This window comes from Sceloporus undulatus, chromosome 1 (genome assembly GCF_019175285.1).
Source record: "Sceloporus undulatus isolate JIND9_A2432 ecotype Alabama chromosome 1, SceUnd_v1.1, whole genome shotgun sequence".
In the NCBI taxonomy this organism is placed as follows: Eukaryota; Metazoa; Chordata; class Lepidosauria; order Squamata; family Phrynosomatidae; genus Sceloporus; species Sceloporus undulatus.
In genome coordinates, this window is record NC_056522.1 from 339,806,704 (window position 1) to 339,829,096 (window position 22,393).

General features: G+C 40.1%; 1 protein-coding gene across 11 annotated transcripts in view; it reads left to right on the forward strand.

The window, feature by feature from the left end:
* FLVCR2 (FLVCR heme transporter 2) overlaps positions 1-22,393 on the forward strand; it is a 69,252-nt gene that overhangs the window by 11,875 nt on the left and 34,984 nt on the right. For all 11 annotated transcript variants that reach the window (XR_006102633.1, XR_006102637.1, XM_042455934.1 and 8 more), the window contains exons 2-3: positions 15,556-15,697; positions 16,499-16,639. Coding sequence is in view for 9 of the 11 variants with exons in the window: in XM_042455934.1 (XP_042311868.1) it covers positions 15,556-15,697; positions 16,499-16,639 (283 nt within the window). In the remaining 2 variants the exon portion in view is untranslated. The remainder of the gene's footprint in view (positions 1-15,555; positions 15,698-16,498; positions 16,640-22,393) is intronic.

Below are 22,393 nucleotides of genomic sequence, written 5' to 3' on the forward strand. Positions count from 1 at the left end.
GAGCTGTGGGAGAATTTAGCCACAGCATGACACAAATAACTTCTGTCAACATACCAACTTCTGAATAGCAGCCGTTGGCTCTTAGCTTAGGTCTCTCTGTGTTGCACGTATTTTGGGGGTTAGATGCAGTTATAACCAGCAGCACATCTAATCTCCACAGTCCACACATACCAGGGGCTCATGTCAACGCCAGGCTCCTAACATCAAAATGGCTAATAGGACAGCTGAAGAAAAAGTAGTGCTTCAGTGGGGATTCTTCAGTACTTTGTACAGTACTTGTAGTCTGTGCAACGTTTGTAGCAGTTTTGCATAGTTTGAGTCTTTCAGCCAAGGCAGAAATTCAGGGTAGTTCCATCTTCTCTGCACACTTACTTTTTTGAACTACAGCTTCTAGAATCCTTTAGACAGCATGGGCAGTGGCAGGCAGTGGGAATTATAGTTTAGACTCCCAGTGGATGAAAGCAGAAAGCAAGATTCCCAAGATCTTACCCTTTCACTTTATGGATCTTATCACCATTTATTCATGTGCAGAGAAGACAGTGCTCTTGTTGTCTAAGGTGGCATTGTCCCCTGTTTTATAGGCAGACATATATTTGAAGGCCTGTCAGAATGCAGTCATCTGATTAAAACTGTCCTTTGAAAAACTGTCCAGTCCATGTCCAGTTAAGAAGCAAAGGAAATGACCTTGAAGCTGACCATCAACAATTGTCACCTGGATAACAGACCCACCAGGACTAGAAGCCAATTGGTTACATTCCCCTCTATTATTATGATGACATTTATTGCTTTTCTATTTAAATTTGCATCTCTATAAAAAAACTCAAAAATGTATACAAATCGCAACCTTTTTTTCCTGGGGGGGGGAGTGCATTGCATAAATATATACTTTATTCTTCTCTGTAGTAAAGAGTCGAATTGATTCTAATATGAACTAGGGCCATGATGGTGAACCTATGGCATGCATGCTAGAGATGGCACGTGAAGCCATTTTTCAGGGCACATGGAAGGCAGGGATGAGAAAGAACAGGGGGAAGAAGTCCTGCCCCAGGAGGGTGGAAGTTCTGCCCCAGAAGTCTCTCCACTGACACCAGTAACTGCCAGTGCTGGAGCACCTTTTAGTTTGGGCACTCGGCCCCTAAAAGGTTCACCATCACTGTTAGCAGACTGTAGAAAAGAACCACATTAGTCAAATGTAGCATAGTGAAATATTTCCCTCTACTCAAAGTGCTTTCTTCATACCTTTTCCTCCTAGAATGCCCTTTTGAGATGAGTGGTATTTGCTCAAGTATTATGTTCTGGACTGGTCTTGTTCTTTTGGAGCCTGCATGTTCTGTTCTTCAGTCTATACTCAAAGGCTTCCAGAAAGTAAGCTCCTAGGCTTGCTTAGTTAGGAGTACATCCTAGTGAACACAGTGGGGTATTTCCAAGTAAACATGGATTGGAGTTTTCAAAATGTAGTGGTGTGAGTCAGTCATAGCAAAATAATAAAGTTATAGTAACAGCCTTAAAATGACTAGATTTATTATAGTATGAGTGTTCCTAATAAAACAACCCACTTTATCAGGTGCATGGAGTTTTGTTGTAGAGGGTCACATGGTTGAGAGTGATGTGAACCATCAAGTCCACATTTGGATGAAGGATTCCCCCCCTAAACATTTCTATATTTCTAAACATTTCTAAGCCTGATGGGTTTTTTCCCCCACCAGAGTTTGCTGCTATCCTTATTTGTTTGTGTATGCTGCAGCACTTAAGCCTGAAGGAGCCAGCATGGTGTAGTGGTTTGAGTGTTAAACTACAACTCTGGAGAGTAGAGTTCGATTCCCAACTCTGCCATAAACCCACTGGGTGATTTTGGGCAAGTCACATGCTCTCAGCCTCAGGAAAGCAATGGCAAACCTCCTCTTAACAAATCTTGCCAAGAAAACCCCAGGATAGGGTAATCTTAGGGTCTCCATAAGTCAGAAACACTGTGAAGGCAGACAGCAGCAACAACAACAAAAACAACATTTGCCTGAATATTAGTAATAAAGGAGCTGGTACAGATGACAGTGTTTTTAAGCAATCCGAGTTATGATTAGGCATTAGATCAGATGTTGTTTTGGGTAGTTCTTTTCCAGTGTTTGCTTGGCCCCGAAAATGTTGCTATTCACAGTAGAAATGTGCTTTCTTCTGTGTTGATGCCACACAGTTATAATTGACTCTTACAAATGATTGTTTTGTGGTAGTGGTGGTGTGCCTTCAAGTAGTTTCCAATGTACTGTACTGTATAGCAACCCTAAGTTGAACATGGGGTTTTCTTAGCAAGATTTATTCAGAGGAGGAACCCTGGTCTCCAGAATCTCAGTCCAACACTCAAACAACTATGCCATGTTGGCTCATGAATTTTGTGAAATATTGCTTAACTATGAATAGCTCATTGTTTGCATATTTTTGTAGAAGAGTATTTTGGATGCTCAAATACAGATTTTATTCCAGCTGGCTATTTAAAAACAATGTTCAACTTACATTTTCAAATAAATTAGTCTCTTGTGCTGATTATGTCTGTATGTGGTGGGATAGTAAACCTATTTGTGTGCCTTGTGGGAAGCCCTCCTGTAAAGCTGAGTTGAGTGGAGAACTCAAAATATGGCCTTGCACACATGTATTTTGTCATAAAACCTTCTGTAAACATCAGCCATGACAGATGAAGTTATCTGTCCCTTGTTTTTATGGCTGACAGAATAGTGTCAAGAAATTTACTTTATGATCAGTGTAATAGACATGATGCAAATGGACTGGGGAGGCGAGATTCTACCAAGCAATTGCAGGTACATAATTTATCTTCTATACAGGAATGGCTGACAAAGGAATAGTTCTGGAAGGAGATGACGCAGTTCTTCAGTTGGTTCCAACCAGATAAATGGTTTTAGGACTCCTTCAGATGCAGCCAGGTAAAAATGCCAAATGGGCCAAAAACAGGGACAAGGAGTGGCTAATTAGTATCAGAACAGAAGGACAAGGATATAGGGGTAAGGAGTGGCATAATAATTAACAGAACACAGTATAGTTACAGTGGATACTTGGGAGTGGTGGTGGAAATAACACAATTGAAGGTATGCATTTGTTTGTTTTACACAGAGCAGAAACATTCCTTTAAAAAACTGATGCAAAGCAAGGGTGGAATTCAGAATAGGCCAGTCTAATTAGCTGCTGTTATCATAGAATCTCAGTATTTAACTTTTTAATTGTGTTAGGTTAGCATTAAAAATTAGAAAATTATTTTCATTTTCGTCAGAAGACATAAACAGACAAACTCCCACACCATTCTCCATATTAAATTGTTTCATCTAGGCCTCTAAGTTTTCTTGTCAATTTGACTTGCTCGGGTGCTTAGCACTGAATGAAGGCCTCCAAGTAGACATGATTTGATATAATCTTTCAGACTAAAGATCTGAATTAGCAGTCCATTCACTTTGATGAAGATGAGACAAGAAAACTGGCAGGAAAAGAACTTGGATAATACCATCTCTGGGAATGTACCTTCTTCAGAATTCTGTCCCTGAGGCAGTCTGCTTGAGATCAAGGCACATAAGGCTACTTTAATGGTCTCTCCTGTCTGCATTGATTTCCATCCCAAAACTCTGAAAGGCCTAGCAAACTTCATTGATACCTTTTTACTTGATGGACATGTCAAATTCTGGGAAAATTTTCACAGATTTCCTCCTAGGAGGCACAACTGAAAGGAACAGTAGTTGCTAAGGTTTCAAACAAATGTAGGCATGCGGGGGCAAGGGGTTGGAGGACCACACTGTGCCCTTTGGGGCACTGCTAGAGCTTTGGAAGGCTGCCCCATCCTGCTGCAACCATTTTGGCTGACCAAAAGAGATGTTGCATCATACCTGGTTCCTTTTTGGGGCTTAAGCTTAACTTCAGAATCCCAGAAACAATTTTATTTTGCAGTGTTTGCCATTATTTCTGTATTTTTAGCCGATTATGAAGGGAGGAGTGCTGGTGGACTTGGAGGTGCTCCCACTAAAGGCCACGATTGGACTGGTTCTCACCCTCATTTTGAAGTCTTGGGTGGCATTTAAAACCTATGCTAAAACATGGTCTTACATTGCCAACATTTTGTAAACTTCCTGCTTTTGAACATTACACATTTTGTTATTTGTTGTTAACTGCCCTCAAGTTGAACCTGACTCATGCCAATCCTGTGGCCGAGACATCTTCATTTTACTGAACACAAAACACTGATTACAAAGTAAGCTACTGCGCTTAAGTCGCTTGTAAAAATGCCCTTTGCCTTGAAGTATGAAGTAGTTTGCTCTTCTGCCAATAGAAGGAACTAAATCTGAGTCTGTCTTTTAAGTAGATATAAGTATAAAATTGCCCATCATGATAGTGAAGAATTTTGACTGAATTCTCATCTATGAATGCTCATGTCTGGAGGTCAAGAGCTCATAAATAGAAGAGATAACAATGGGGTGATTAAACATCAGGTTTACATTGTCCTACTGCTGATTTTAGGCAGAGGAGAAGGAAACTGGCAAGCATTCAGTTTAGGGTTTGTAGTAGTAGTAGTAGTAGTAGATCATTAGCCATATGACCTAAGTCGCAGTCTGAAAAAGAAACTTCCAAGCTCTGCACCAAACACTTACCTGGGGGAGTACAAGGCTGTGGATTGTCATTTGTATTGCTTAAGTGCAACAAAGGAAAACACTCTCAATTTCAGATGTGCTTCTCTGGTGCATAAAATACCCCCTTGGTTGTTAGAAAAGAATGATGATGTGCATCACAGGTGCCAATGAAATATAAGGGATGTGGAACCCAATTTTCTTGGTTTACAAAAATGACAAGAAAAAATGGGTATTCCTTCAAGCCTGCAATATGAAGAGTGATCCCCAAACTGGAAAGATACATGAGTTTGGAAAATGTCTGTTGAGAACTCTTAAGAGGTCTTGTGGAATCTGTAGAATTCTGTCCTTTGCTCAGAATGAATAAGTGTGGTAAACTCCAGTGCAGTAGTTTCCATATGTTTTTACTAAGGGAACTAATTATCTATATGGTTAGTTACAAATATGTACATGTCTGCTCAGAAGCAAATCCTACTAGATTCAGTGAAGCTTACTCCCAGATAAATAGGCGTAGCACTATGGCTATATCTCTGACTTTAACCTGTTACTCCATCCTAAAATTACAGCACATCCTTCCCATCTGCAGGGGTTTGGTTCTATCTCCCCACCACCCTGCGGATGAAAAAAAAAAAACCCTGTGCATATCCAAGTCCCATTAGTGAATAGGTGTATACTTGCATAGAGGTATACTCACACATGCACAAAACCACATCAAGGCCAACCTGGGCTACAGATGTGAAGGTCCGTGGAAAAAGCTGACTTCCGACTTCAAAAAAATGTTGGTGGAGCGTGGCTGGGACCCAGCTTGGACCCAGGCTGATGGCAGGTGGCGATTTAGCATGTGATAATCCCTGCTTCCATTCTGCCTCCTGGCTGCAGTCTGGGATGCTTGAGGCAGTTTTAAAGTTCATGTGATAAGCTCCTAGGATACTTGGAAGAGACTTGGTTTAAATCACCTCTTCAGTCATCCTAGACAACTTGATCAAAGCTTGAGTGAGGGCCAGGTTATGTCCTTTTCACTCATCAATACTAGCTGAAGAAGGACTTATCAGTCTGTGCACTTCGCAGTGTTCCCCTTACTGTTAAAATGTGTTGGTCAAATGTTTGCATTTCCTAAATATTGCTTAAACTTTTATCTGAATTCAGCAGTGTGATCTGCCCTGTGTGGGCCTTGCTTCTTTTTTGTGCAGTTACGATCTGCATAGAAAATAAGCCAGCGGTCCTCTTTGGGCACTTGTTTGGGACCACATTGCTGAGAGAAGATAATTTTACATGTGACCAAATAGAAGCTTAGAGGTCTTGCTTGAGTTGTGTCCTCTGACATTACAATAAGTAGTATCTAGGTCCTATTCCATAAAACTTTCATCCTGCCTATTTAGTTTTTTGGCACATATGGCTGAAGTTTGTTTCCAGGCTACAAAATAGATGCATCATCTGCCTAGCAGCTGATAGGGTTATTTTGAAAAATGAATGTACAGTCGGCCCTTCGTATACACGGATTTTTGATACACGCATTCAAGCATCCACGGTTTGAAAATGTTCCAAAAAAAATAATAATTCAAATCTCAAACCTTGATTTTCCATTTTTTCCCTAAGGGACACCATTCTGAAGTCAAAGGCTTTCATGGCTGACATCCATAGATTTTTCTGGGTTTTTCGGGCTATGTGGCCATATCCTACATTCCATCTTTTTGACCAGGAGGAATTTAAAAATGTCCTCCATTTTAAGCATGACTAAGAAGCATGAATTTATATTTAGTTTTTTTAGCTTTTATTTTGTGATGGCCAACATTTTTCTTGACTGTCCTACATTTTGCGGTGCCTCCTTTGTGGTTAAGACAGGTCACCCTCCTGTCAACTTATGGAGACCACAAGAATTTTATCCTTAAGCAGGGAATATTCAGAGGTAGTTTTGCCAGTTCCTTCCTCTGAAAGGAAGCACTTGGTATTTGGTGGTGGTCTCCCATCCAACTACCGGTGTATTCATTTTTAGCTGTGCCTGTGATTGGTATGGTGAAGTGGCTTGTAATACATACAAACAGCAATGTTGTCATAGCACAGAACCATAACAACATAAAATCATAATAAACCGCAACATGAAATCAGCCTGGTTTCATGTTCTCAGTGTAATTTGTGGAGGTAGTTATCTGAGAAAATCATAGAATCAGAGGTGGAAGGAACTGTATGGGCCATTTAATCCTACAACCCTGACATGCAGGAATACACAACTAAAGCAGTCCAGAGAGATGACCATCCAACCTCAGTTTAAAGACCTCATTAGAGACTAAAACACATTTTCCTAAGTGTAGATAGTTGAAATAAATCTTCTATATAGATAAGTAAACTTTGATTCTTAATTGCAATGTAAGTGATAATACCAAGCAGCCTCCATATAATACCAAAATGTCCTGAGAACCAACAGAGTAAAATTTTCCATTCTGTTTTTCTTCACTAGTGTAGCGTCAAACAAACCAAGCAAGCTGGGCAACAAAATGTTGCAATATACTGTCACCTTTTAATAAGCAATGTCCTTGAGGATATCCTCATCTGACAGACCATTGTTCACCACAGGACCTCATGCTGTGCTCTTAGTTTTCAATTATTCTTTTAAAAGTGATCATCAAGAGTTCAGTTCTACGCAACATGATTGGTCTTCACTGGCCTTTTTTTAGTGGGGGAAAACACTCTAGGTGATTGATGCCTCCATATTTCTTTGAAAAAGCTTTGTTTTGGCCCATTTCTATTATCATTCTTCACTTAAATTTGCTAGTAGCAGGAGTGATGTGTTAACAGAATCCTACTTCCCAACAAGGAAAGTTGCAATTCTGGGATGCTGCAATTGCTGTTCTACAGTTAGGTTGATTAATATCAATTAGCTTGATAGGACTGACATGAAATATCCATACCAGCAACAAGAAATAGCTGAAGAACATGATAGTCTTAGGTTTTCCTTTGAAGAATCTTTACATTTTAGAATCAAAGAAAAAATGGTTTTGAGAAAATCAAGTGGGAACTTGGAGTAAATGGGAGGCTGAATTTAGCATCAAGGTACAGTGTACTTCTAAAGAAGGTTTCAGCAACGACATAAGGTTCATCATAAGGTTCAACACAGGGACATTGGCATCCTAATGTTTATTCTGGTAAAGCATTTGAGCCTTGTTTCCTTTCCTTGGTGTTTCTCCAAACTGCTTGATTCTTCTTCATGTATATAAATTAGTATCTTCACAATGAAAGGGATGCATGATAATTTTGTTAGCATGTCCATGTCTTTTTCTAGTTTCTTTTCATGTGAGAATAGGTGAGCCTGTGCACTCTTTTATACTTGTTGATTACAAATGTGGATTTTTTTTCTCTCTCTCTTTTTTGTTTTGTTTATTTTGATCTACTTGGTTGAGAAAAGGTAGGGAGGTAACTGGAATTAGGCATTTCATCAAAGTCACAATCCTTTCCCCAAAACACAGCAATTGGTAAAATATTATAAGATGGGTGTCAGTCACTCTGTGATATTAAAACCAAGTTCAAGAGACCTAAATCTAATTGCTGATCCCAAGTATTGAATCAGTAGGATTTGTGTGTTTGTTTGACTATTCAACAATTAATTAAATGGGTATATTCCAGCTGGATTTAGTAATTGGATAGTGTAGGGCTATTTGTGCATAAAATAAAATAAATAATAAAAATTTTATTTATATGCCGTCCTTCCTACGATCAGGGCGGCTTACATCAGATTAAAACACAGTGTACAAACAGATTAAAATCCACAACAATAAAATCAAAACAAACAGGCAAAAAGCCCCATAGCCCAACCTCTTGGCCACGGAAGAGGAGGGAGGCCCACAGGATTTTTATTCGGGGAATGCCTGTTGGAATAGGAAGGTTTTAAGATCCTTCCTAAATTGGGCCAGGGTAGTAGACGAGCGGAGCTCTGTGGGCAGCGCATTCCAAAGGGCTGGGGCAGCTATGGAAAATGTCCTCCGTGTACTGGAGACTAACCTAGCCCCAGGCACCTTCAGTAGCTGCTGCCCAGACGTTCTGAGGATGCGAGGCGGAATGTACGGGGAGAGGCAGTCCGTTAGGTATCCTGGGCCCAAGCCATTTAGGGCTTTATAGGTAATTACCAACACCTTATATTGAGCTCGGAAGTGGATGGGCAGCCAATGGAGATCTTTTAAAACCGGTGTTATATGGCTGGCCCTGGGAGCACCAGTGACCAGCCGGGCTGCCATATTCTGCACCATTTGAAGCTTCCGAGTTTGGTATAAGGGTTGCCCCATGTAGAGTACATTGCAGAAATCCAGTCTCAAAGTTACCAGAGCATGTACAACAGTTTCTAGGTCCCTCTGGGCCAGGTATGGGCGCAGCTGGCGAATCAGCCGAAGCTGATAACAGGTGCTCTTGACCGTCGCATTCACCTGAGCAGTCAGGTGAAGCGACGAGTCAAGAAGCACCCCCAGACTGCGCACGGAGTCCTTCACAGGGAGCGTGACCCCGTTCAGGACAGGTGGAACCACCGCCATTCCTGGACCAGGAGAACCTATCACTAGTACCTCCGTTTTCTCTGGATTCAATTTGAGTCGGTTTTCCCTCATCCAGCCCATTACTGACTCTAGACAGGCCACAAGAGGAGAGACGCCATCCCCAGTCACTGCATCAGTCGGAGACATAGAGAAGATGATTTGGGCATAGGCAGGAGGAAGGGATACCTTTGGAAATGATCAAAACAAAGCACATCAGACAGTGGGAGCAAGTATCTCATTGCTTCTGGTACGATTTTGAAGTCCCTGAGAAAGTGTATAATTAACTCAGTCACTGTTTTGATGCAGTTTTGAACCATGTCTTGTGTGCATTTGAACAAACATTCAAAACAATCAATAACATTTACTTTATATTCCATTCAATCCTAACATGACACTAGAGCCTGCAAGACTGGCATAAGCTAAATGTCTATTGCATAAATGTATTACAGATCTTTATGAGAAATTTCCATGTCAAATGTGTCTGGGGGAGAAAAATTTCAAGTTTACTTTTGGGAAGGAATATGAAATGTCCCCACTTGTATTATTAAACAAGAGCTACTAGACACAACTGCAGTAGCTGTGTTTCAGTAGAGTGTGCATAATCCTATAGATTTTTTGCACACTGCCAGTGACGGTGGCAGAAGCTGAAACCTAGTCTTCCTCAAAAACTGCATATGTTTGACTATTGGACAATAGTGGTTAATAGCCATCTTGCTTATAGAGTAGGAACCTGCAAAAGAAATGGATTTGGGGGGGGGTTATTAATGATTCTGCAATTAAAGCTTTAATGTTAGCATTTATAGTATTGTCCATTACAATAAAAAATAAAGACACTGACCAGGTGATCCCTTGAATAATGACCAGAAGCTTTAAAAGCAGTTAGCAGAATTGTAGGACTATCAGGCTAGGAATTGTTATTAAACAAAAATAGCAAACACTCCCCCCTCCCCCCAAAATGTAGTGTCTAACAATAATTTCAGTAGAGAAGTAAAGCAAACATTTTTATGGCTTATGAGACAGTTTGTGTGAGATGAAGAATTATGGTCTTAGTGCAAGAAACGATGCAGTATTACTAATTTGTAATGCTCCATCCCATGATGGATAAGTTCAAATTCTTTCCCTGTCTGTCCCCTTTTATGATTCTTTATATTTAGAGTTGGACTGGACCACCCATCAATAAGAAATTAATCTCAGTAAGGGAGGACACATGCATGATCACCCAAGTTTATGCTGTAGACCCATGCTTTTTACGCTATTTGACTGGCAGTTGTCCCCCTCAGTGTGCTAGAAACTGGTACTTTATTTTTGCCCACTGGCTACAATTGGTCCTTTCCTGCAAACTCTTTTTTTCTTTTCTTTTATTAAACAATATGAACACATACAACATTTATACACCAACTCGCATTGCATATAACAAATAACAATTCAATCCCCCCACCCCCCATAACCAGCCCCCATCATTCTCATAATCATACCTTCCTTCTTCCTTCTTCCTTCCATACCTTCAATCATTCGACAAATTAAAAAGACTTCCAAAGCAAACCCAAACCGTTTCATTTTCTTACTGTTTCCTTTCTACTTTTCCTTCTTTATTTATTTTAAATATCTGTAATTTCCAATTATCTATTTGACGCAATAACTTGTATATCCGTAATGCCCAATAGATTAATTGTGATATTTACTTAAACTGTCTTTTCTTATTTTATTTTATTTTCCTTTAAGGAAGTTATTATATCAATTTGATTGGATATACATAATCAGTTCTCTTTCAAGAAGCCCTTGTCAATTTTGTTTTGGATATTTGGCCATTTCTCAGAAATATAATCAATAATTCTTTCCCAATCTTCTTTTTCTATATTGCCTTCCTTCCTTCCCTGATCTGAGTAATATCGAGTGTTTCCTCTGTCCTCCAATTTTTTTGATGCCAAATCCGTTTCCATCAAATCCAATAGTTTAAAAACCCATTCTTCCATACCAATTTCTTTACTAATTTTTACTAATCGTGCTACAGTCAACATATAGAAAATTATTCTTCCGTGTTTCCTTTCGGTTTCATCTGGTATCATATTTAACAGAAGGATTTCTGGTTTGAGACTTAAGTTTAACTTGCCAATTTCCTGTATTCCATTTCTAATCATTATCCAAAATCTCTTAGCTTCTTCACACTCCCACCACATGTGAAAGAAGGTTCCCTTTTAATTTTTACATTTCCAACACCGATTTGATCCATTTCCGTATATTCTTACCAATTTATCTGGTGGTAAATGTCATCTGTAAATAATTTTATAATATTTTTCTGTAATATCTTGACAGATAGAATATTTAAGTCTTACTTTCCAAGAATTTTCCCACTGTGACAAGTCCAAAGCTTTTTTACAGTCTACCGCCCATTTTATCATATTATCTTTTATGATTTCCTTTTCCAACCAGTATTCTAACAATTTCTTATATATAGCCGATAAAGCACCCGACTTTCCCCCCTTTAACATAATTTTCTCTAATTCCGTTGTTTTCCCTGTAAATCCTAGGGTTTTTTTTTTATCTTCTCTGAATTTGGATTTGATTTGATGATACAGAAACCAATTACAATTATGGCCCTCCTCCCTTAATTGTTCCAAAGGTTTTAAAACAAAATCATCCTTTTTCTTAACTAGTATATCTTCATATGTCATTTCTGTTCATCCGGTAGATTTTTCAAAAGGTCAAATATCGCTTCATGGGAGGAAAGCCATAAGGGGGTTTTCATACTAATCCATCTCCTATACTTGGTCCAGATTCTATACATTGATGCTCTAATATAGTGGTTTTTAAACCCCTGGTGGGCTTTTATTTTTTCGTAATATAAATACGCATGAAACCCAAACCGAAGGTCATGCCCTTCTAGTTTTAATAGTTTTTTGTTTTCAAGATTTAACCAGTCTTTCAACCACAACAAGGCACTTGCATCAAAATATAATTTGATGTTGGGGACTGCAAATCCTCCTCTTTCTACACTCTCAAATAAATAAAGTTGTTTTATTCTTGGTTTTTTTTCCCAACCATATGAATTCTGCTAGTTTTTTCTGCCAATCATGCAATGTTTTATCCTTACAAATAATTGGTAGTGCTTGAAATACAAATAGGATTTTAGGAATTACATACATTTTAATAGCTGCAAACTCTTAAGAGACCAGTAGCTGCTAGCTCAGGGACTGGTCCTGGTCTAAGGGCCACCACTTTGAGTAACAGTGCTATAAAGTATAACAGTACCGGGATGGGTGTAGAAATAAAGCTGGAATCTGGAAATGAAGACTCTTCTTGTGATGCTATAACTACCCTTGTGTCAAATTCTAGTACAGTGGGCCCACCAGATTGACAGGCTAGTGATCTGCAGATTTGACCGCTTGTGAATTGCCACGTCCCATATTATTCAGTGGTGGTGTATACACATCACCACCCATTGAATAATATGGAGCGTGACTGTCCACATTTTTCCTCCACTGACTGAATCCCCACAGATGTATAAAGTGTAAGTAGATGGAAAAAAACAAAACATTAAGGAGAACAAGCAAGAATTTGGCCACTTCTCAGGTCCTGAAGTATTTGTGAGAGGAAATAGATATACAATAGAGCATACATATATGTATTGGTTGAGTAAGAGCTGAGAGTAGTTTTGAAGTGTAATATTGTATACTTGTCGATCTCTTGATTGCTCTTCTAGAAGAAAAAGGGCTGCACATTATGATCAAAGGGTGCTTTGTCCTTTTCCGTCCTATGAAGAAGTTCCCTAAGAAGGTGAGTCTCTTAACTTAGTTCTGTTTATATATTTAAGAGCTCACAGTACAGTATTTCTAATTCTCCTTTCTTACCAGATACATTTTTCACTTTTTCAACCGGCCATCCTTTTCACTGTAGATCTATGGATGCTGCTGCTGTCATCTCAGCTGAGACTAGGAACGTGTTTTTCACAGCTAAACTGTGGAAGGTTGCCTCTCCTTCTAATGTTATTCTGACTGTGTTTGAACTTATTTCCCTGTGGCATACTCAAAAAGTTTTTTAAAATTAATACTTTATCTTCCTTTTCCCATTAACTCATTGATGTGCTTTCCCACAACGTTTAGAAAATGCTGCAAAACATTTATGTTTATTCAGGCCATCATTAGAAATATAGAATCATAGAATCATAGAATCGTAGAGTTGGAAGAGACCACAAGGGCCATCCAGTCCAACCCCCTGCCATGCAGGAAATCCAAATCAAAGCATCCCTGACAGATGGCCATCCAGCCTCTGTTTAAAGACCTCCAAGGAAGGAGACTCTATCACCCTCCGAGGGAGTGCATTCCACTTTCGAACAGCCCTTACTGTCAGGAAGTTCCTCCTAATGTTCAGGTGGAATCTCTTTTCCTGTAGCTTGCATCCATTGTTCCGGGTCCTGTTCTCTGGAGCAGCAGAAAACAAGCTTGCTCCCTCTTCAACATGACATCCTTTCAAATATTTAAACAGGGCTATCATATCACCTCTTAACCTTCTTTTCTCCAGGCTAAACATCCCCAGCTCCCTAAGTCGTTCCTCATAGGACATGGTTTCCAGACCCTTCACCATTTTTGTTGCCCTCCTTTGGACACACTCCAGTTTCTCAATGTCCTTTCTGAATTGTGGCGCCCAGAACTGGACACAATATTCCAGGTGGGGCCTGACCAGAGCAGAATACAGTGGCACTATTACTTCTCTTGATCTAGACACTATACTTCTATTGATGCAGCCTAAAATAGCATTGGCCTTATTAGCTGCCACATCACTCATGTTCAACTTGTGGTCTACTTGGACTCCTAGATCCCTTTCACATGTAGTTTCATTCAGCCAGGTGTCACCCATCCTATATCTGTGCATTTTATTTTTCCGCCCTAAGTGCAATACCTTACATTTCTCCGTGTTGAATTTCATTTTGTTAGCTTTGGCCCAGCTTTCTAGTCTATTCAGGTCATTTTGAATCTTGATCCTGTCCTCTGGGGTATTAGCTATTCCTCCTAATTTGGTGTCATCTGCAAATTTGATAAGTATGCTCCCAATTCTGTCATCCAGGTCATTGATAAAGATGTTGAATAGCACTGGGCCCAGGACAGAGCCCTGTGGGACCCCACTGGTCACTTTTCTCAAGGACGAAAAGGAGCCATTGTTGAGCACCCTTTGGGTTCGGCCGGTCAACCAATTACAGATCCATGTAACAGTTCCTTTGTCTAGCCCACATTTTACCAGCTTGTTTGCAAGTATGTCATGGGAAACCTTGTCAAAGGCCTTAGTGAAATCAAGATATACTATATCCACAGCATTCCCTTCATCTACCAAGCTGGTAATTTTATCAAAGAAAGAGATTAGGTTTGTCTGGCATGACTTCTTTCTCTGAAACCCATGTTGACTTTTTGTGATTATGGCATTGCCTTCTAGATGTTCACAGACTCTGTTTAATTATCTGCTCCAGAATCTTTCCTGGTATTGATGTCAGACTAACTGGACGATAATTGTTGGGATCCTCTTTTTTCCCCTTTTTGAAGATGGAGACAACGTTTGCCCTCCGCCAGTCTGCTGGGATCTCTCCTGTTTTGCAGGAGTTTTCAAAGATTATTGCCAATGGCTCCGATATTACATTTGCCAGTTCTTTTAATACCCTTGGATGGAGTTCATCTGGTCCCGGAGACTTAAATTCATTTAGATTAATAAGGTGTTCCTGTTGTTTTTGCTTCAGTTGTGAAAAATATGTTGTTTTTGCTTCAGTTGTGAAAAGGATATTGCCCCTGAATCATTATTGTAGTTGATAGGTTATATAGTTGGCCCTGGGGATCCTCAGGGGTTCAGTTCCAGGATCTTCAGCGAATGTGAAAAAGCACAGATAATTATAATATAATAATATAATATGTCCCATATTATTGAACGGTGATGACATGAATGTGCTTTAGTTTTCCGTGTTCATGTCACCACCATTTAATAAGTTGGGGTATGACGATACATGAATAATAGAATTTACAGATCCAGGCCTGAGGGGCCAACTGTAGTTGTGTCATTTCATCCTCTGTTATAGATCTTGCTGAATAGAGCAGATCTTCATTCATTTCAAGCACACCAACAACACATAGATACTGTACTGTGTTGTGGGCTGGAAATTCAGTTCTTATGTAAGATGTGCTTGGACCCTACCGGAAGTGTCAGAAGATTTCAAATATATAAATTTTAGGAATGTGTGACTTCATGGTTCTGATATTTCAAGACTGTGCATAGCTCTCTCCAGCTTAAACCATGGATCATGGCTTCAGCTAGTAGAACATGGAATAATATGATGCTTGCTTTAAAGTAAAAAGCTTCATTCTAAGTTGTCTCATAAAGACAAATTTGCATGTTTGGGAAGCGATAAACTACTCCTGATGTGGTATTTTCGTTCTTTTCCAATTTAGCTTGGTATTGCAGTGGGTTTCCTTCTCCCTCCAGTTCTGGTTCCCAATTTGGCAGAGAAGGAGGAACTGGCCCATCATATTGCCATCATGTTTTTTATAACTGCAGGTGTGGCAACTGGACTCTTCATCTTAGTTATCTTTGGTAAGTTAAAAAAGACATATTAAATTGGATGGTGTTGAAGGCTGGGCACACAAATCAAGTCAGGCTGCTATCTGAATATCCATTTTTCTTTGACATTTGTTTCCTGTAAATCTATAGTCTCAAGGATTAGCACACAGGGATTCAAATCCAGACTTTGAAGAGTTAAGCTCTCAAAGCCCTAAGCCTGGATGCATGGATGAATCTGTCAGTTTTGGTTTTCTCTCCTCCATTCAGATTTTTTTTAATCTCAAATTCTTTCCATCTTGAATTGAGGGGGGAGGAGGGGGAAATGGGTGAATTCTTATCAAAAACGAATTGAAACAAAATTCTCAATAATCCCTAATTGCAAATCCAGTTTTATCTTTTCTGTGGGTCAAGGCCCTCATAGGGGGGGAAAGTTCTCTTCTCCAATGCAGTGTTTTAAATATCAAAATCCCTTCATATATATTTATAATGTCTATAAAATCCTGAAAGTTAATTCAGCCTTCAGCCTACTGTAATGCTAATGGAGCTGTCTCCCAAATAACGTATCTCATTTGGCCCTGAAATATTAATCTAATATCCAGTTTGGACTCTTGCTAAATATATTTGTGTTCCTAAACATTCATCCTTTTCATACTCCATGAAGAAGCATGTATTTTCTGGTTTAAAATGTCAGAGTTGGTGAATCAATACACCTTTATTTCACCAGCTTCTTTGCCTGTATTTCCACGACCTTCTCCCAGAGTCATGCAAAACACCCATTCCCTGTTACTGATTTCTAGTTTTGTGCTCCTCTTCCCTTCTCTCTCCTGCCCTAAGTGTTCCGTGAAAAACCTCCATATCCTCCAAGCCGGGCCCAGGCCATGATCCACTTGGCAGCACCAGAGGAGTATTCCTATCTGCAATCTATTGTGCGGTTGTTTCGCAATGTCAACTTTGTGCTGCTGATAGTTACCTACGGTAAGGTCCCTGCCCTGCTTGGGAGGGGTTTCCAACATGGAAAATTTGCTTTTATTCATTCATTTTATTTACAGAATTCCTGTGCTTTCTTTGTGCCATACAGTACTCATGGCAGCTTGACTAAATATAAAACAGCAACTCTTGCCTTAATAAGACATTCCTTGTTTTTACCAGATGGTTAAACTGTCTGTTGTCTGTTAATAAATCCACCTTTCTCCGTGATGTTGCATGGATGATCCTGCTTAACTCTTCTTTAGATTCCCTTGGATAGTTACCGCTGGGATTTTTTCTTCTTCTACTCTCTTCTCTTACAAACTTCCTTCTTGCCTGCATTTCTAACTTTTGCTATGAATTTGAGTTCCTTCCTTCCCTGCCATCTGCAATTATTGGTGATTAAAATATTCATATTGACTACTTTTTTATTTACTTAAGTATTTTTATTTAGTGTATTCTTTCTACTTCTTTTGTTTGCAATTCTTTGGATATGATTATTAGCCCTTCTGGTGCCCTTCTGTTAGCACCAGTGTTGCCAATCACCCTTGAACGAAATTCCCTGATTGGCTTCCCAGAATGCTCCAAAATTTCCCGGAATGAGGGTGGACTTCTGGGTCAGGGGTGGGGCTTCCGGGTCAAGGGGGCACAAGGCACTATGGGAAGGCTAAAGGGGGCTGGACGTCTGGGATGGGAGGTATGTCGGGAGGTTTTTTTGGGCAGGAAGGGTTTGCTTGGCCAGGATTGGCTGATTTCCTGGAATGTTCCTGGAAAAATCACAAACATGGAAATTCAACGGAATGCATTCAAATTTCCCAATTTCCGGAAAATTTCCTGGCAATTGTCAACACTGGTTAGCCCCCCCCCCCTTCTCTCTTTCTCATAATATCTTCTCATTTCCTCTCCTCCCCCTTTCAGTGTAAAAAAATATCCAGTTAGTTGACCTTCACTTTCTTGTTCTCCAGTTTCATTACTTTTTTTTCACTTGCAATACCATATATCTGTAATACTTTCTCAAGGGATGTCAGAAAGGGCAGGTGGATCTCTCTACCTCCTACCCTGGCTAGCATGAGCTGTCTGGTTTTCTGATGCATAGAAGGATCTGCCACTTCACTCCCCACCACCCCTATCTAAAACTGTTCTGTGATTTTGGTCCCTTGAACCATTCATTATTTCCCAGTTCCTTCTGTCCTGGGTTTTTTTTTTATTCACTCCACTAAAGGTGACCAGATGTCCTAACAGCAAAGGAGGAAAAGGCACTGCAAAATGTAGGTCATTCAAGAAAAATGTAGGACATTCCCAAATAAAAGCTAAAATAACTAATATAAATGTAAATTCATGCTTCTTTGAGTGCTCAAACTGGAGGACATTTTGGAATTCCTCCTGGACAGAAGGCTGAAATGTAGGACAAGTCCTGGAAAAAGGAGGCTATCTGGTCACCCTGACTGTACTACATTTATTCTGTTCCTGTGTCAATGTTTGTGTAGCAGATAAAAATTTTCAGACTCTCTGGGGTTTATTGTAAGGGTAGCTGTCTCGGCCAAAATTACTCTGTATTTTGCTGCTGTTCCTCCTACAGCTGGAGTACGTAGGATATGAACAGCAATTAGTTATAGACAGTAAAAACATAGGTTGGCATCTTGTTAGGTATTTACATCACTACAAACTGACTTATAATCACGCAAAAGTGAACCACAGTGTTGGGCAATGGTAGTAACAATTACAGGCCAGTCTCCCTTCTACCATTCTTGGGCAAAGTGATCGAGAGGGCAGTTGCCTTCCAGCTCCATGCAGTCTTGGATGAAACCAATTATCTGGACCCATTTCAAACCGGCTTCAGGGCGGGATACGGAGTTGAGACTGCCATGATCGCCTTAGTTGATTATCTCCATCTGGGCATCGACAGGGGAAGTGTGACCCTGTTGGTGCTCTTGGACATCTCAGCGGCCTTTGATACCATAGACCAGCCTTTCTCAAATAGTGGGGCGGGCCCCCCAGGGGGGGCGCGAGGCTCTGTTATGCAGAGGTGTACTTATAACAATTTTATAGACAAATGATACTATTTACAGTCGTGCAGGGGGCGCGAAATGTTTTCTTCTTCCTAGGGGGGGCATGACAGAAAATAATTGAGAAGCACTGCCATAGACCATGGTATCCTTCTGGAACGCCTGAGAGAGTTGGGTATAGGAGGCACTGTTTTACAGTGGTTCCAGTCCTACCTCTCAGGCAGATACCATAGACCTTCTGGAATGCCTGAAACAGTTAGGTATTGGAGGTACTGCACTCCAGTGGCTCCATTCCTACCTCTCAGGCAGATTCCAGATGATGATGCTGGGGGACAGCTGCTCTTCTAAGAGAGAATTGACATCTGGCATTCCTCAGGGCGCTATCTTGTCCCCCCATGCTGTTTAACATTTACACAAAGCCGCTGGGAGAGATCATCCAGAGACATGGGGCGTGGTGTTATCAGTATGCTGATGACACCCAAATCTATTTCTCTATGTCTCCGACTGTTGCAGTGACTAAGGATGGCATCTATCCTCTGGATGCCTACCTCAAGTCAGTAATGGGCTGGATGAGGGAAAACAAACTCAAGTTGAATCCAGAGAAAACAGAGGTACTTGCGATAGGTACCCCAAGTCCAGGGATGGAGATTTGTCAACCAGTCCTGGATGGGATCACACTTCCCCTAAAGGACAAAGTTCACAGTTTGGGAGTACTCCTGGATCCATCTCTACAGTTATCATCTCAAGTAGATGCGATGGCCAGGAGTGCTTGGTATCAGCTTCAGTTGATATACCAACTGCGCCCCTACCTGGACCAAAAGTACCTTGAAGCAGTGGTACATGCACTGGTCATCTCTTGTTTAGATTTGTTTAGACTTCTGTAATGTGCTCTACATGGCAGCCAGACTGGTCACTGGAACACCTAGATCAGACCACATAACACCAATGTTAAAAATCCCTTCATTGGTTGCTGATTAGCTTCTGGGCGCAATACAAAGTGTTGGTTATTACCTTGAAAGCCCTTCATGGCTTGGGCCCGAGTTACTTGAGGGAACGCTTCTCGCTACACAATCCTCCCCGCACTCTCAGAACATCTGGAAAGAACTTATTGGAGTACTCAAAAACCAGGCTAACAGCAACTTCTTACAGAACATTTACCACCGCGGCCCCCAGATTGTGGAACAGCTTGCCGAAGGAGATCCATCTTATCACCACCTTAGATGCCTTCATGAAGGCACTAAAGACAGATTTCTTCCGGCGGGCCTACCCACCTGATCTTTTATAAGAAATATTAAATACTCCGTTTTTGATCTGATTGTATGAATGTTAGTGTGAATGTTAGTTGATGATCTGTTATTTTAGTGAATTAATAGTAATGTCATTGTTTTAACGATTGTATTTTATATGGAATTGTTTTATTGCTGTAATCCTGTCTCAATCCGCAGAGAGAGGCGGGAAATATAAATAAAAATTATTATTATTATTATTATAGTATACTCGTGGGAGGGGAGAGAAAAGAGCCCCCAGGACCATTGCACAAATGGAAACAGCCACTGCACGACAATCCCAATGCACAGTGTGTTCTGATGCACAAAATTATATTTTATGCATTGAGACATGTTGCACGGTTGGTGCCCCATTGTACATCATCACAATTCATTAGCGTAGTTGCTTGTCATTTCAGTGAAGTAGCTCCATCATCATTAAATTACACATTTTAGCCTCTGATGTAGGATCTCAGCTATATTTTCTTGGAGGTTGATGTCTATAAAATACATGTTAATGAGTACTGAAAGCAGTGAACAATAGTTTATATTTCCAACCTTGGAGTACAAATTTCATATAATTCCAAAGAACATGAGTGGCTACAAATATAAAACATTTGATATGTTTGAAGTTTCCTTACACCATCATATACTTGCTTCGGACATGGAAAAGATTCTTTTTGTGGGCTACACTTCCAAATAGTCCTGACAGGTAGGAATTTTTAAGGTCAAAAAAGTAATTTTGCTCTGCTCTTGGCTTTTCCAGGGCCATCTGTTATTTAGATTGACAGCAGGTCTCTATAGGCAGAGGGAGGCCTCCTAGCTAAAGTGCTTTTAGCTAGAGATGCCATATTTTAAGCCAGTGTACAAAGCCTATGCTCTGTTACCTACTCTTTGCTGTTGATTATAAATAAAGAATAATAATAATAATAATTGATTCTGATAAACTAGTCTCTGAACAGCTGAGAAGGTGAAGCTTCTTTAGGTAATGCTTGTGCAGCTTGTAGTTTAGGAGATCTGATTAGTTTACCATAGGTGAACGAAACTGTAAAATTATGTACATTTCATACATTGTGAGGAGAAAAAGGATGTGGGTACAAAAACTTGTTTCTTTTTTAGGATGCCTCAGAGCCCACAATGGGAGCTTGGTGCTTTTGTGCATAAGTGCAAGCTATATCACTCATTCATCTGTTGCTATTTGAAGACAGAACTACAGTGATTTTTTTTGTTTGTTTTAAGCAGAGACAAGGAACAGAAACATCAATTCACTCTTTCAGTGTTGAGACTCATAGCATTGAAAATGAGACTTCTGCTGTGGAGACGTGCTATGGTTCTTCAATGCAAAACCAGACATGAAGGAAGTAGTCATGGGTGGTGGGTGTGGGAGAGCAACAAGTTACTGTACTGTGTTCTCTTTCAGCCAGAATTCCGTATATAAACTGTCTTATCCTTTGCTGACCATTTAATTTCTTTGCTCTGTTCTGCAGAACAGCATCAAAAGTGGAAGGGTACAGTGGAACTGTACCTCGGTGAAGTCGGTTGCTGTCCCCCAAAATTCATCCCAAATAAAACCAGTTAGTCTCAAGAATACGACAGGATGCATTGATCTTTCTGTGTGAGCCAGGCATTGATTAGTACATTTGAACCCTAAAGAAATCTTAAGGATTCACCTTTATAGGGAAAGGGATTGTGGAATTCTGTGAGAATGAATGTCTTCTGTACTGTGTTGTCTTTCAGTCTGTACTATGTTCTTTTTCAGCCAGAATTCCCTTATATAAACTGTCCTACCCTTTGCTGATTCTTTAATTTCTTTGCTCTGCGCCTTTACAGGGAAAGGGATTGTGGAATTATGTGAAAATTAATGTCTTCTATCAACAGCAGAAGTCTTGTTTTCTCCACTATGGGTCCCAATATAGCAGGAGTGAATTGAAGTTTGTGTTTCATGTCTGAGCTTAAAACAACAAACTCACTGTAGTTCTGTCTTCATAGTAACAGCAGAAGAAAAGAGTGACATGTCCCTTGCTTCTTGTAGTTTTTGTCCCGCCAGCTATGGCAACCACCCTTTCTGAAGGATAAGGTCATGCTGTTTGTAAAGACACTAAAGATAGGCCCTACAGTGTTCTGAGACATTTGGCCCAGATTTCTCTATGTAACTAAATGAGTGATCGGATGATTTGGTTGAGAACTTGGAAATGTTACCCATTTGTACATTTCCTAGAGTCTATGGATAATATGGCCTATGATTTAGTGTCATATCCTGACAACCCACAAGGCCCTGACTAACCATATGGAGAGTGGCACATAATATGGAGATCAACACACATCTTAGAATCAGCACAGAGGCTGGCATGAAGATATTAGTGTTTACTGTGTCTGCTACTGGTTGCATCCAGATCCTATCATCTTATTTTTAAAAACATTTTATAGCTAGAGCAGCAGCTGGCCAAGGATGTATGTTTTATAGGTGCATGATTTACTATTTTTATTGTTTC